The sequence below is a fragment of the Telmatherina bonti genome (genome assembly GCF_933228915.1).
Source record: "Telmatherina bonti genome assembly, chromosome: 19".
NCBI classification, from domain to species: domain Eukaryota; kingdom Metazoa; phylum Chordata; class Actinopteri; order Atheriniformes; family Telmatherinidae; genus Telmatherina; species Telmatherina bonti.
The window spans coordinates 14924975-14939706 of record NC_136617.1 but is presented as its reverse complement, the minus strand read 5'-3'; the positions used below and the strand labels follow the sequence as shown (position 1 = coordinate 14939706).

General features: G+C 42.9%; 2 protein-coding genes across 5 annotated transcripts; one reads left to right on the top strand and one right to left on the bottom strand.

Moving 5' to 3' along the window:
• Positions 1-95: 95 nt before the first annotated feature.
• nelfe (negative elongation factor complex member E) lies at positions 96-7670 on the top strand. 4 transcript variants are annotated; one of them, XM_079259153.1, is made up of 11 exons: positions 103-136; positions 359-465; positions 4650-4719; positions 4943-5088; positions 5266-5340; positions 5602-5639; positions 5740-6065; positions 6536-6680; positions 6801-6855; positions 7207-7309; positions 7413-7670. In XM_079259153.1, exons 2-11 carry the CDS (start codon positions 391-393, stop codon positions 7484-7486), a joined length of 1107 nt encoding a protein of 368 aa, XP_079115279.1. In that variant the 5' UTR covers positions 103-136; positions 359-390; the 3' UTR covers positions 7487-7670. The 4 variants fall into 4 exon arrangements, with proteins under 4 accessions (XP_079115277.1, XP_079115279.1, XP_079115276.1 ...); XM_079259151.1 differs by having other exon boundaries at positions 96-136; positions 380-465; positions 7207-7670; XM_079259150.1 differs by having other exon boundaries at positions 7207-7670.
• A 2112-nt stretch (positions 7671-9782) lies between these two features.
• Positions 9783-14063, bottom strand: LOC306769683 (uncharacterized protein). Its single transcript, XM_079258373.1, has 5 exons — positions 13763-14063; positions 12567-12775; positions 12269-12463; positions 11887-12093; positions 9783-11368 (listed from the first exon to the last, which is right to left on the bottom strand). Exons 2-5 carry the CDS (start codon positions 12768-12770, stop codon positions 10205-10207), a joined length of 1770 nt encoding a protein of 589 aa, XP_079114499.1. The 5' UTR covers positions 12771-12775; positions 13763-14063; the 3' UTR covers positions 9783-10204.
• Positions 14064-14732: the final 669 nt, after the last annotated feature.

Below are 14732 nucleotides of genomic sequence, written 5' to 3'. Positions count from 1 at the left end.
ATTGTTCGGTTTAGGATATACTTTAATTTAAACAAATATCATTCTTTTAGAAACAAAACAGGAAAAAGTATCGGCGTGCTACGTCATATCTACGCGTCGGTGTTGTTATTTGGATCGTGTGAAGATAATTTTACAGGTACATTAAACATATTAACATAGTCATAATAAAACGGTGATAAATGGTTTGCTACTAAACGTATTTGTCATTTTTCGTTTTTGCATGTCTTGAATGAACTACGGTTGTTTTTGTTCGAAATGAAGTCTTGATTTTTGGTCAGCTAATAGCTTGTTTGTTAGCCGAATGATAACTTTTCTAGCCATTCTTGTTGCTTATTATTAAATCTGTGTCTTACCAAAGTTGCGATCACCTGTATCGTAGCAGCTACCACCATGGTGGTGTTTCCAAGTTCACTGACGGAGGAAGAAGAGGCTTTGCAGAAGAAATACGCCAAACTCAAGAAAAAGGTACTTTATTTATTGTTTACCACATCCATCAGTGCTGCTCAATGATCTTAAATTTAAAAAAAAAAAAAAAAGAAAAGAAAAAGTGCGAGTTAAACAGTCATTTTTATATTGGACAGTGTTAAATTAATTTTCCTGGTAGATGTGTTGGATTTTAGATTTGAGCAAACAGTTGTCATTCTTTCCGTCATTTGTTGTCCGTCCCTCATTCCTGTCAACTCTAGCATTAATATGTAAATTCAGCAACAAGCACATTTAAACATAAAGATGAATACATACAAACCAAAAAGGGGCCTTATATCCAAAAAGATTATGTCGGAAAAGCAAATTTGTTTGGCACAACACTGCAGCCAGACCAAAGTTTGCTGTCATAATAATAGATAGGAAAAGGGAAAAAAAAAAAAAAAAAAGACATTAAAGACACTGACAGCAATTTTATTACAGGTTAATCATTAACAAATAAACATCACCGTTGGTATATTGCTTGTATCACTGTATAGTTTTGTTTTTTTGTTTTTTTTTTAACACAAACCTGTAGATAGATACATAAAAAAACTGTAGAGACTTAAGACTTTCATATTGTGGAGCTGATTAGTTATTTGGAGAGTTTGCTGGCTTTTTATAATCTTGATATGTTTTATTAGTATTTTAAATTTAGATTTTTATCATTGAAATATAGTTAAAAATGCCAATTAAAGAAACTGTACCTCTAAAGTCAGATCTTGTCACATTTCAAATACAAATAATAAAAATCTTTATGGCTGCACAATAGCATGGTCTTCTTACTGCGGCCTCACTGCAAGAAGGTTGCTGGTTCGATCCTCGGCTGGGGTGGAGTTGGGACAGTGGAGTTTGCATGTTCTCCCCGTGGTTCATCTTCATCATCTTCTGCCACTTATCCGGGGTCGGGTCGCGGGGGCAGCAGCCTAAGCAGGGAAGCCCAGACTTCCCTCTCTCCAGCCACATTTGCCAACTCTGCGTGGGGGATCCCGCGGCGTTCCCAGGCCAGCCGAGAGATATAATCCCTCCAGCGTGTCCTGGGTCTTCCCGGGGGTCTCCTCCCAGAGGGACGTGCCTGGAACACCTCACCAGGGAGGCGTCCAGGAGGCATCCTGACCAGATGCCTGAGCCACCTCAACTGGTTCCTCTCAATGCGGAGGAGCAGTGGCTCTACTCTCAGCCCCTCCCGGATGACCGAGCTCCTCACCCTATCTCTAAGGGTGAGCCCGGCCACCCTGCGGAGGAAACCCATTTCAGCCGCCTGTATACGAGATCTCATTCTTTCGGTCACGACCCAGAGCTCATGACCATAGGTGAGGGTAGGAACACAGATCGACTGGTAAATCGAGAGCTTCGCCTTCTGGCTCAGCTCCTTCTTCACCACGACAGACCGGCGCAGAGTCCGCGCTACTGCAGACACTGCATCGATCCGTCTGTCGATCTTGCGCTCCATCCTTTCCTCACTCGTGAACAAGACCCCGAGATATTTAAACTCCTCCACTTGAGGCAGGACCTGACTCCCGACCCGGAGAGGGCAATCCACCCTATTCCGGCTGAGGACCATGGTCTCAGATTTGGAGGTGCTGATTCTCATCCCAGCCGCTTCACACTCGGCCGCGAATCGCTCGAGCGAGAGCTGGAGATCACAACCAGATGAAGCCAACATGACCACGTCATCTGCAAAAAGCAGGGATCCAATCCTGAGGCCACCAAGTCGGATCCCCTCAACACCTCCATATAAGTTATGAACAGAATCGGTGATAAAGGGCAGCCTTGGCGGAGTCCAACCCTCACCGGAAACGAATCCGACTTACGACCGGCAATGCGGACCAAGCTCTGACACCTGTCGTACGGGACCGGACAGCTCGTACTGGGGGGTCCGGTGCCCCATACTCCCGGAGTACCCGCCACAGGAGCCCCTGGGGGACACGGTCGAATGTCTTTCTCCATGGCCTCGCCGAACTCCTCCCATGCCCGAGTTTTTGCCTCGGCAACAGCCGAAGCCGCATGCCGCTTAGCCCGCCGGTACCCATCAGCTGCCTCCAGAGTCCCACAGGCCAAGAAGGCCCGATAGGACTCCTTCTTCAGCTTGATGGCATCCCTCACTGCTGGTGTCCACCAACGAGTCCTGGGATTACCACCACGACAGGCACCAACGACCTTACAGCCACAGCTCCGGCTGGCCGCCTCAGCAATAGAGGCACGGAACACAGCCCACTCGGACTCAATGTCCCCCGCCTCACTCGGGGCATGTTCGAAGCTCTGCTGAAGGTGGGAGTTGAAGCTCGCTCTGACAGGGGACTCAGCCAGACGTTCCCAGCAGACCCTCACAACATGTTTGGGTCTGCCAGATCTGACCGGCTTCCTCCCCCACCATCTAAGCCAACTCACCACCAGGTGGTGATCAGTTGACAGCTCTGCCCCCCTCTTCACCCAAGTGTCCAAGGCATGTGGCCGCATGTCCAACGATACGACTACAAAATCGATCATCGAACTGTGGCCCAGGGAATCCTGATGCCAGGTGTACATATGGACACTCTTATGTTGGAACATGGTGTTCGTTATGGACAATCCATGACGAGCACAGAAGTCCAATAACAAAACACCATTTGGGTTCAGAGGAGGGGGACCATGCCTCCCAATCACTCCCCTCCAGGTCTCACTGTCATTGCCCACGTGAGCATTGAAGTCCCCCAGCAGAACAATGGAGTCCCCAGAAGGAGCACCCTCCAGCACTCCCTCCAAGGACTCCAGAAAGGGTGGGTACTCTGAACTGCTGTTCGGCGCATAAGCACAGACAACAGTCAGGACCCATCCCCCCACCCGGAGGCGGAGGGAAACTACCCTTTCATCCACGGGGTAAACCCCAACGTGCAGGCACCAAGCTGGGGGCTGATGAGAATGCCCACACCTGCTCGGCGCCTCTCACCATGAGCAATTCCAGAGTGGAAGAAAGTCCAGCCCCTTTCAAGGGTACTGGTTCCAGAGCCCAGGCCATGCGTCGAGGTGAGTCCAACTATATCTAGTCGGAACCGCTCAACCTCACGCACAAGCTCAGGCTCTTTCCCCACCAGAGAGGTGACGTTCCATGTCCCTAGAGCCAGCTTCTGCAGCCGGGGATCGGACCGCCAGGGTCCCCGCCTCTTGCTGCCGCCCAGCTCACATTGCACCCGACCCCTACGGCTCCTCCCGCAGATGGTGAGCCCACGGGAGGTGGGGCCCATGTAACCCTTTCAGGCTGAGCCCGAAAGGGCCCCCATGGGTAAAGGCCCGGCCACCAGACGCTCGCTCACGTACCTCCAGGCCTGGCTCCAGAGGGGGGTCCTGGTAACCCGCGTCCAGGCAAGGGAACATTTCTGCCCGAGTTTGCGTACATCATAGGGGTCTTGTGAGCCGTACTTGGTCTGGTCCCTCCCCTAGATACCTGTTTGCCATGGGTGACCCTACCAGGGGCATAGAGCCCCAGACAACATAGCTGATAGGATCTTTGGGACACACAAACCCCTCCACCACGATAGGGTGGCGGCTCAGGGAGGGGGTATGCGTGGGTTCTCTCCGGGTATTCCTGCTTCCTCCCACTGTCCAAAGACATGCATGTTAGGTTAATTGGTTACTCTAAATTGCCCATAAGAGGGAGTGTGAGCGTGAATGGTTGTTTGTCTTTGTTGGCCCAGTGATGGACGGGCAAGCTGTCCAGGCTTTCACCCAACTGCTAGGATAGGCTCCAGCTTCCCCGTGACCCTGAATTGGATTAAGCTGTTGGGATAATAAATTAAATGAATGAACCAAATCTTTATATTTATTTACTATTTCCACTAATATATTATGTCTTTACATTGGACGACAACAGATAATACTACATTTTGTCCCTTCAGACGGCAATTGTTAAAAATAAAATGCAATTTAAAAATGAAAAGTAAAATACTATAAATATTTTAGCTTAATAACCACCTAAGGAAAATTAATGTTGGATGAAAGGCAAAAAATAATTACATTGCAGGAAATGTTACAATATCAGACTTTAAGTAAAAGGATTATATTATCTCTGTTGGTACACATCCATCTTTGCAGCTCATGATTTAAAATTAGTGCTCATCCTTTACACCTGTTGCAATATCACATTGAAGCTTAATGAAAGTTTTAAAAAAAACTTTACATGTTGAATTTCATTTTTATTGTCTCTTCAGAAAAAGGCACTGCTTGCTTTGAAGAAGCAGAGTTCAACAAACCAGACAAACCAGAGCGGCTTAAAACGAAGTAAGTTGTTACCTTTAAACTAAGTGGTAGTTTGTATATTGGCTTTGTTTGCAAAATGAGATCTTATTCTTTCTTGCCAACATCAGTAGAGCTTTAAAGAACTTTTCACTGTTAACACTGGTTTAATTGATATTTTTGTCTATAAAGTAAATAAAATTATTATTATTATTATTATTTTTATTTTTTTCTTACTTTTGTTTACTTTATTTTTACTTTGTCGCAGCGTTGTCTGACCAGCCTGTAGTTGATACTGCAACGGCGACAGAACAAGCTAAGATGCTGATTAAGTCGGGGGCCATCAGTGCTATCAAATCTGAGAACAAGAACTCAGGTTTCAAGCGTTCTCGGATGCTGGAAATAAAACTCAAGGTACAGTATTACTAATTATCCTGTACAGTCTACAATTACAACTTTACTTTTTGTGTTAGCAGTGAAGGATATAATGTGGAATTAGTAGTAATGATCGTGTAATTAAGTTTTAATCTGGTTGGTTTGTAAGCATTTTTCCTGTTTTGTTTATATGTTTCTTGTTGTGTTCTCCACCAGGACCCAGAAAAAGGTCCAGTTCCTGCTTTCTTACCCTTCCAAAGGAGTGTCTCTACAGATGATGACCAACCTGAGGTAAAGCAGAAATAACATGACAAAACATTATAATTTTTTTTCGCACTTGGCATCTCTCCTGGGATGTTTACAGGCTTGTTTTTCTGACTTGCATTGTTTTATTTAATTTTTCTACAGTATACTTTCAGTCTAGTGGTAAAGCTTATAGTAGTGCTGAAAGAGAAAAATTATGTTCAGTTTTAGAAGGTTTGGTTGAACAGTGATTCTGAAGTGATTAAGGTTCTGATGTTCTCCCATTTTTTTGTGTTTGTCTCCCTTTAGTCTGGAAAGAGAGCCCAAAGGAAATCTCTGTATGAAAGGTAATGTTTAAACCATGATGAATAAGCAAAGCAGCATGTTTGATGTGCTGACAACGTTCATGTGTAGGGTCTGACATCTGTCCCTCTTGTCCCCCTTCAGCTTTGTCAGTTCAAGTGACCGTTACCGGGATGAGGATGATGGAGGTGGCATGTCATCCAGCCATGAAATGGACAGGGACAGGGACAGAGACCGAGACCTGGACAGAGATCGAGATAGGGACAGGGATAGAGACAGAGACAGAGACAGGGATAGGGATAGAGAGAGAGATAGGGACAGGGATAGAGAAAGAGACAGAGACAGGGACAGAGAGAGAGAGAGAGACAGAGACCGAGACAGAGAGAGAGAGCGAGACAGGGACCGGGAACGTGACCGAAGCAGAGAAAGGGATCGAGACCGGGATCGAGACAGAGATGGACCTTTTAGACGTGAGTAGCCATTCCAGCTCTTCATTACAGTATTTGTAAGAAGACATCAAACTGTATCATCTGACCGCTACTCAGCATTCATCTTTGCCATTCTGTAACTGACTGCATGAAGATTAAGTGATTAAGGTTTTTCAACATTTGGGGTCAAATGAAATAATACCCCCCTAGCCTTAACCCTATTTTGACCCCTTTCGGACTGCACTCATTCCTGCATCACTTAAAACCAGTAAAACATGGTGGAATGCCTCACAGATTAGCTTTCCTTGAAGGAATCTAATTGTCAGTCATTGCTGATATTTTTAAAGACATTGTATAAAGTTGAACACGTACAAGGGAAGTCCTGGGAAACTGGTCTGAATATAGACATATTTATATCAGTTCTGTCACTAAAACTTGGATTATTCTGACAGATAGAAATGGTAAAAATGAGAAAAGGAAATTTAATTTTATTTTTTTTAATATTTATTAAGGATCAGACTCGTATCCAGAGCGCAGAGGGGTACGGAAGGGGAATACAGTGTATGTTTACGGCTCTGGTCTTGTCGAGGACAGTTTGCGCTCCGCCTTCTCTCAACACGGAAACATTATCGACCTCTCAATGGACAACCCACGCAAGTATGGGTTCATTAAGGATTCGATACCACTGTCTTCTGCCTTTGTTTGTAACACAGCGTGACAATTTACAATACAATTTGAAAGAATTCTGGTCTCTAATGCTTCCATTTCTCTTTCAAGTTGTGCATTTATCACATTTGAGAAGATGGAGTCTGCAGACCAAGCTGTGGCAGAGGTTTGTTCAGTTTTATTGTATTAATTATATCCACAATGTGTGTATTTACTGTCTTCAATTCATTTTATAAGAGAACTCAAATTTTGTTAGTTGCGTGTATAAAAACACATGTGGCTGTTTTGTACATGCAGTTTCAGTATTGAATTTTCTATTTGGATGTAAAAAATTGCTATCCTACTTCTAGAATTCATAAAAAAATTCTCCCTTTTTTTTTTTTTTGGTTGTTGTTGAATAAGTCAGACAGTAATTTTTTTTGCTATTCTGTTAATCCACTTGCAGAAAGATTTTACATTTTTGGGGGGCAAAAACAGACCAACATTGTAAACTGGCCTTGCTGTGTTTGTCTCACAGTTGAATGGGAGCATCGTAGGAGATGTTCACATCAAAGTCAGCATCGCCAGGAAGCAGCCCATGCTGGATGCAGCCACTGGCAAATCTGTGTGGGCGTCATTGGGTAAAGACAGAAGTCTTCATATAATTTTGTTTGCATACTTATCACGCCGCCTGTTGTGTCTGTGGATTAAGCTTTGCTTCACTTTGGTGACTTTCTTTCACAGCTGTGCAGAACAGCACCAAAGGCTCCTACAGGGACAAGAGGAACCAAGTGGTGTACAGTGAAGATTTCCTGTGATGAAAAGTTTCATGTTATTGCTGTAATGACAAGTGAGCAAGCTGCTTCTGCTGTCTGTGTTGCATAATAGATACAAACATTTTCTGTTGTCCTTCAAAGCAGGTAAAGGAAGTTGTGGCAGGTTGGCTCTGGAACTGGAGCGTGATGTTTTAAGCTCAATAAATTGCATTGTTGCTTTAATTTACATTTGAAAGCTGCCGTCACATTAATTTGAATGAGACCCATCGTCGAGCACGTAGAGACAAAGATGTTCATGATCAAGTTCACATGGAGTTTGACTAAACTGTGCTGGAACCAAGAAATTTTCTTGACCAGTTCAAATACTTTGCTGTAACAACTGGTAAGAATACATACATATTTTTGTGTGATTTCTCTCCTGCATGTTATAAATGATCATCATTTATCAATCACTGAGATAAAGAAGGTTAATGTTCTAGTGTGTATGGTTTGGTCTTCTCACTAACACAGATGGCACACCAGTTATGTTTACATGATGTTAGCAGAGAACAACAAAAAAAGTTTAGTCCAACTAAAACCAGACTTTAAGGTCACATCTTATTGTGTTTGGTTAATATTAAACTCAATCTTCTAATCTGTGTTTGTGAACAAAATTATTGTAGCTAGGAATCGATTAGTTCCGAGTGTTTATATTCAATTGGAGACAAAGTGGCAGAAGTATTTTGGATATTTTCCTGGAGTTTTTTCATGGAAGTAGTTAAAGCCCTTAACAACATAGAATAACCACTGTAGGTAATATGCACTTTTTTTGTTTAAAAAAAAAAAAAAAAGAGATATAAAACAGGTCTCTAAAGGAGTCCATATCACCACTTCCTATGGCGCTCATTTGCCACCAGCTACAGTGTGAGAAATAGTCAAGCAGGAAGAGAATATCACCTTCTGCTTCATACTAAACAGATTCTAATTAATTTGATTAAATAGCCCTAAATGAGCTAAAACCATTAGCCTTGAACTCTGTTCGATCTGCAGAGTCCTGGTCAACTTTTAAAAGCAACCTGAAGACTCAGCTCTTCAAGGAGCACTTCTACACTTAGATTATATTTGTCAGAGAAGTTGGGTACTTAGCCCAGTTCTTTGCAACAAATATTATGCTATTCATTCTTTGTATTTTAACAGGGAATACTGTGGGGTGGGAAGAGAAGAAAAAAGCCTGTAGCACTACATGTCAACACTTGTGTCCAATTAGACTCGCAGCGGCCTACTAGCACCTTCCTATGATGTCCTCTACTGTTTGATTTTGTGCTTGTGCTGTTCTCACTCATATGTAAGTCGCTTTGGATAAAAGTGTCTGCTAAATGACAATAGAATAGATTCTATGGTGGCTAAATGCACCTGCTGAAATGAGATTCCACCACAGCTTGGCCAGGCTCTCCCTTGGAGAGAGGGTGAGGAGCTCTGTCATCTGGAAGGGCCTCAGAGTAGAGTTGCTGCTTCTCCACATAGCGAGGAACTAGACGAGGTGTCTCGGACACGTGGTTAGGAAGCTCCCTGGACGCCTCCCTGGTGAAGTGTTCTGGGCACATCCCTCTGGGAGGAGGAAGACCAGGGGGACACTGGAGGGATTACACCTCTCAGCTGGCCTGGGAATGCCTTGGGGTCCCGAGGATGAACTGGCAAATGGGGCTTGGGAGAAGGAAGTCTGGGCTTCCCGGCTTAGGTTTCTGCCCCATGTCCCCAAGGTAAGTGACAGAAATTTTATGGATGGATATGATGGCTGAGGAGCCAGAGGTTGGTTGGTCTCCTTGGCAACTTTCACAACATATTGGACAGGGTATTAACAGCTGCAGGTTTTAAAGGTTTTCCCTGCTCTAACACACCTCATTCAAATTAAATGGATCACTTTAACAATTTCTGCTCTGACTTAATTTGAAACAGGTGTGTTATTACTGTGAAACATCTAAAAATTGCAGGACTGTAGCTCTTAAGGTCTGAACTTGCCTACCCCTGTTCTAAAGTAAGGAACAAAATTCCTATTTTTATTCACTTTCACACTAAATGAATACACACGTACATGTTTTATTGCTTTTGTACTTGTTCATTACATTCAAAATGTACTCCCTGAGCAACTCCCTTGAAGCCAAATGGATATTATTTCACGTTTTCATTTAAAGCCTTCTATTGGACTACTAGAGACGCCTCAAACAGTCAGAGTAGCATCAAACTGAGCAATGCTTGTGGGAGAACAATTGAAGAATGACTAAGTATTCCTTTGCAATATAAATATTTACATGAAGCAGGTTTCTTTCCAGTAATTTTATTTACATTCACTTACAGGTCCTTTTTTGACTTGTTACATTATAATCCTAAACACATTACAAAAATGTCAGATTCAAACTATCAACACTGCCAAAACGTGTAAGCCTAACATTTTAATAGAGCATAGATGTTATTAAAAAGGAAAGAGACTGGTGTATTTATCAGCTTTGGCTTGAGGATTCATACAGCCTCACTGTCACAGGTTACTCTCACTAATCACAGCCATTGTTATTAGTACCCGTTTCCAACTACAACCAGTCAAAATATTTTAAGAAAAAAAGTCTAATGTCTCACTCGCTTTAATTATCCATTTACTGTGTAAGTCAGAAACACACGAATGGACTTTTATTCGGCAGTCAAGAGTGTAAAAGGCATCATAGTAATTTTTTTTTTTTTTTTAGCACTTTCTCAGCATCCGCTTTGGGACCAAGACTCTGTAGACAGCTATGACTGCACCATGCCGTCAATGGCTTTGGGCGGTTGACTCTCTGATCCTTTGACCCATGACATTTCCTCAGTAACCAGACATTCTTGGTCTTCCTCTCGTACCATTGCAGCTGCTTCCCTTGCTCTCTCCTGCTCCTGCTCGTGCAACGAGTTTTGCCCGGTGGTTTTGCCGTGTTGCTCCTTTAGGTGGCGCCGTAAGGCAGGCTTGTGGGCAAAGCGGGCATGGCAGTACGCGCAGCGGTGTGGCCTCTCACCGCTGTGGAGGTTCATGTGGTCTATAAGTGTGGATTTCTGGGTGAAAGTCTTGTAGCACAAGGGGCATTGGTGTGTTTTGCCGCCTCCTCGATGCACGGCCATGTGGCGGGTCAGGTTGGTAGCATGGTGAAAGTGTTTGCCGCAGCAGGGGCAGGCATACAGCAGATGGGTGGAACGGGAGTGAACGGCCAGAGAGTGCGCTGAGGGAAAAGTCATGCCGCAGTGCTCGCAGATAACAGGGCCAGCTACGCTGGAAGTAGACCCCACCACAGCAACAGATTCGTCCCCTCCCTCATTTGTTCCAACGTTGTTCAACCCTGAGCTTCCTTCACCACAACTAGACTCTTCAAGGGAGAACTGGTTTAGACTGCTGGCTCCAGTGGGTGATGCCCTTTCCCCAGGAGCGTCGCTCATGCTGTAGTCTAACCTGGGAATTTCGACTGAAATATAACTCCCTGCATTCTTCAGCCCCTCTTGGCTGTAGTCTAGTCCAAAACCCCCTCCCAGTCCAGAAGTTGTAAGGTACCACATATCATGGTGGTGAGACACACCAGATGGCCTCTTCTCCTGAGATGATAGCCACCTTCTCCTTTTGAAACCCCTCCCTCTCCCCCTTCCTCTGCCCCGGCCGATTTTAGAGTCAGGCAGTTTGCGCCTGAAAGCGCGGAGGTCTTCGGCTGAAAGTCCGCCAGAGCTGAGATCTTCTGGTGGATTTATGTCGTATTCATTATCATCTTCTCCAATAACAATTCCCTCTGTTTCTGGGTAACAAATGTCTTGAGGAGCATCAGATGGTCCTCCTGTCTCACCTTCCTTATCTCTGTTCTGCTCTTCCTCAGAGATATACACTCTGAAGACATTATACCCCTCTTGTTTGGCCTCTTCCTCCTCATCTGATGTATTAACCTACAACAAAATTGAAAACAAAGTTTCTAAAAATTCATTCAAGATCTGAGGAATTACATATCTGGAAACAGTAACAATAATAAATATATACAAGTGATTTATTTTGTTTTATTTTAGATCCAGTGAATCACATTTTGGCTTGATTTAAAGTAACCTCAATTGTTTTGTGACAATCTTTTTCTCACTGTTAGTCATTCAACCCAATCCTTTTACTAACATCTTGCTAGCTCCTTGCTAATGGAGCTTACCTTATTACATCAAAGCTAACTTAGTATCTGTGGGATTTACTTGCTATTAAATCTATTGGACTAAGAAAAAAAGGAGAGATGCCATTATCATCTGTGTGACATGAGTTTTTTTTCCATTAGCAGGAATTGATTAGTTCAATTTAACTTCTATCATCTTTGTTTACATAATCAAGGCTTAGTCATAAGTTTGCAGGCACTGCGAGTGCGTGTAGAGTAATACTGGATACTTTCAGGAGTGCAAATGATACATTTTATAACTCAGAAAGGCACCTTAATGCAAGGCTCGTCTAGGATTGGACCATCATCATGTTGCTGAGTGCTGTCCTGAGCAGATATATCCCTGTTGTTTTCTTCCACTGATCGTGCTGCAGGGCTGTGACAATGCACGGGGGAGGGTTGAGTTGGAGGAGTTGATGCAACAGAATGAACAGTGCCACTGATGATCACTGGTCTGACCTGGCTCTCGTCTACTGTTGCCTAAAGAAACAACAGGGGATAAGAGATGGTGGGATTGCTAAAATTAATAAGGAGTCTCACCATGTAAAAATTACAAGGGGAAAAAAAAACTTCGGCAGTTAAGTAAGAAATCCACAACACTGAATAAAAACAGCTTTAAGAGCAACTGATCAGAGTCTGGGTATCCAAGACTGACCTTTGGAGGACTGGGGTTTTTCAGTTGCACATATTTCTCCAGCGCACCTCTACAGCGCTCCACAATATGCTCCATCTGAAGATAGCTAGCAGCAGTCAGATAGTTGACAATATTCTCTGGGCTGAACTGCAGGACACCAGTGTAGCATGACTGAAGCAGATCATACACCACTGAGGAACTATACAGCATTGATACCTGGATAAAAATGTAAAACAGAAACGTGTAATTTACTTTGCATGAGACTGTCAAAGAGATTTACAATGATAGCGTGAGACTGTGTGTGCTTATGTCTACAAACTTGAAGCTTGGGTGATGGGTTCAAGAGAAACTGGTCCCTCAGGAAAGGTGAACAGGCAGCCAGCACCACCTTATGACCCTTGAATATCTGGTTGTTGCTGGCCACAATAGTGACGTCACAGAAATGCTGGCGGGACCTGAGTGAGTTCATGTGCCTCAGGGTTGCGTCCCCATGTCCCGGTAACCGGAAACGCACCACGTCCATCTTGTCTGGGAAAAAATAATGCGTGTCTTCAAATTATAAGAACATTTCATTAAGGAATTTATTTTTTTTTTCCCCAGAATATCTGAATCGTCTTTTTTGTGTAGAATTTCAGGTATTTGTTATATATGGCAGTAAATCATGCAGCTTTGGGTTCTTTCACAGCTCTAAGGAGGAATGCTTCATTCCTACCAAGAAAGACTCATTTCCTACACAAAACAATTTGTGTGTGTGTGTGTGTGTGTGTGGTTGGGGGGTGGGATGATAAACAGGAACATTATAAGGACTACCTTTCACCTTTGATTGAATTCTATAAAAGCAAAATAAATCTGGAATAATCATTTTGCTGATTAGGGCGAGTCAATAAAAAAACTGTGAAAAATGTGTGAAAATTGTTTATAGAAAATATTAAGCATAACCAAAACTTATTGGTATAAATAATGCCACTTAAGAAAAGCAACACAAATATTTGTGTGGTGGTCATACACAAAGGTCACTGGCCTTTCCGCTGAGACTGAACACTCAAGAAATCTGAATTAGTATATGTTTTAACATTAAATATGTTTAAAATGAAGATCGGATAACTAAGCATTACAATACTGTTATTCTTGATTAATATTCGTATTACAGGCTCTTTAAACCGATATAATATCCAGAAGTTGGTAGCTTATAAAAAGTGGAAGCATGTGAAGTCAAGCTAGCTACCACGTATGGGCGTGAAAGCAGATACAAAAAGAGATATTTAGAAATAAAGCGTACATTGATTCAATTATCACAAGTTCATAAACAATTATGAATAATGCAAACAGTGGAAAAAAATCAGGATTTTGTTTCTTTTTAAATAATCCTTTGTTCTACCAAACTAGCTAACACCCTTGCTAACGTTAGCTACAGACAAACAGCCATGTATAGCAACAGTCGTATCTGTTGGTAGCAAGTAAACAGTCGCAGAAAGGAAAACTCCCAAATTATTGTCAAACTTTGCAGCCTCTCACCTTTGGTTCTTTTGTTGAATGTCTTTTAAGCCGTATAAACAAATAAATGAGTTTTGGGTTTTTTTTTTTTCAAACTGCACGGCCGTAAACTAAGGAGACGTTCACTGACCAGCAAAATCCGCACATCTCATAGCCACTGGAAGCTACTACCTCGATTTCTGTTTACTTTTCGGCCTTTTTTGGAGGAAGTGCATCCCGTGACAATAAATCACACACCAGTTCTCGTTGGCCACCAAACTGACTTTGAATCGGTTTTAGCGTGAGCCTTCTTCGCGCGAATTGTCGTAAACTAAGAGCACGCTCGCTGATTTCCGATCAGCGGCTTGAAATCAATGGACTTAGAGGGGGCGGGGTCCGAGCTATGATGCAGCACGTTCATGTACGTCGTTGCTCACTGGGAAAAATGTCGGCATCACAGACAACGACAAAGGTAGCAAACCTGTTACAATTCATAAGGCTTGCTAACGAAATTTATGTGTATTTATGCTCTTGTAGACACATTACATGTTAAGTTAAAGTATGCAAATCAAACTACCGACTGCACGTAGCATATGTCTGTATTTATCGGTTATAATAACTCTTTATTACAAGCTGTGCTATAGTGCTAGCGATGCTAGCCTGAGATACTTTTGCACTATGCAAAAGATTGTCATGGTATTGTTGATGTTTTGTCTTTTTGGTAACCCTGGATTATTTACGATCTCTATCCGTTGTCTTGCGTTGCATTTACATAATCTGAAGGCGTTTGGAGGTCTTAATTCATAGTTGCAACCAGCCTTAAAAGCTGATGACAAGCTGTTGTGTTATGAACTTTTACACTCATGAAGTGTTTCTTGTGAAAACAAGAAAGGAAATTTTAAAAAAGGCAGTGTAAAATCTAGATCAAGTTATATACACGGTCTATTCCTTGCGGAAGGATCTTGCTTTTATTTCGATATAGGCATGAATGGGTTGATTGACTGATGGCGGC

What these genes read in the sequence shown, in the direction of transcription:
- nelfe (XM_079259151.1), top strand. Translation starts at nt 391, where the DNA reads ATGGTGGTGTTTCCAAGTTCACTGACGGAGGAAGAAGAGGCTTTGCAG. An exon ending in CCAGAGCGGCTTAAAACGAA is followed by an intron (nt 4,720 to 4,942) that starts GTAAGTTGTTAC and finishes ACTTTGTCGCAG; the next exon opens with CGTTGTCTGACCAGCCTGTA. An exon ending in AGGAAATCTCTGTATGAAAG is followed by an intron (nt 5,640 to 5,739) that starts GTAATGTTTAAA and finishes GTCCCCCTTCAG; the next exon opens with CTTTGTCAGTTCAAGTGACC.
- LOC306769683 (XM_079258373.1), bottom strand. Translation starts at nt 12,770, where the DNA reads ATGGACGTGGTGCGTTTCCGGTTACCGGGACATGGGGACGCAACCCTG. An exon ending in AAAACCCCAGTCCTCCAAAG is followed by an intron (nt 12,094 to 12,268) that starts GTCAGTCTTGGA and finishes TTGTTTCTTTAG; the next exon opens with GCAACAGTAGACGAGAGCCA. An exon ending in TAGACGAGCCTTGCATTAAG is followed by an intron (nt 11,369 to 11,886) that starts GTGCCTTTCTGA and finishes ATTTTGTTGTAG; the next exon opens with GTTAATACATCAGATGAGGA.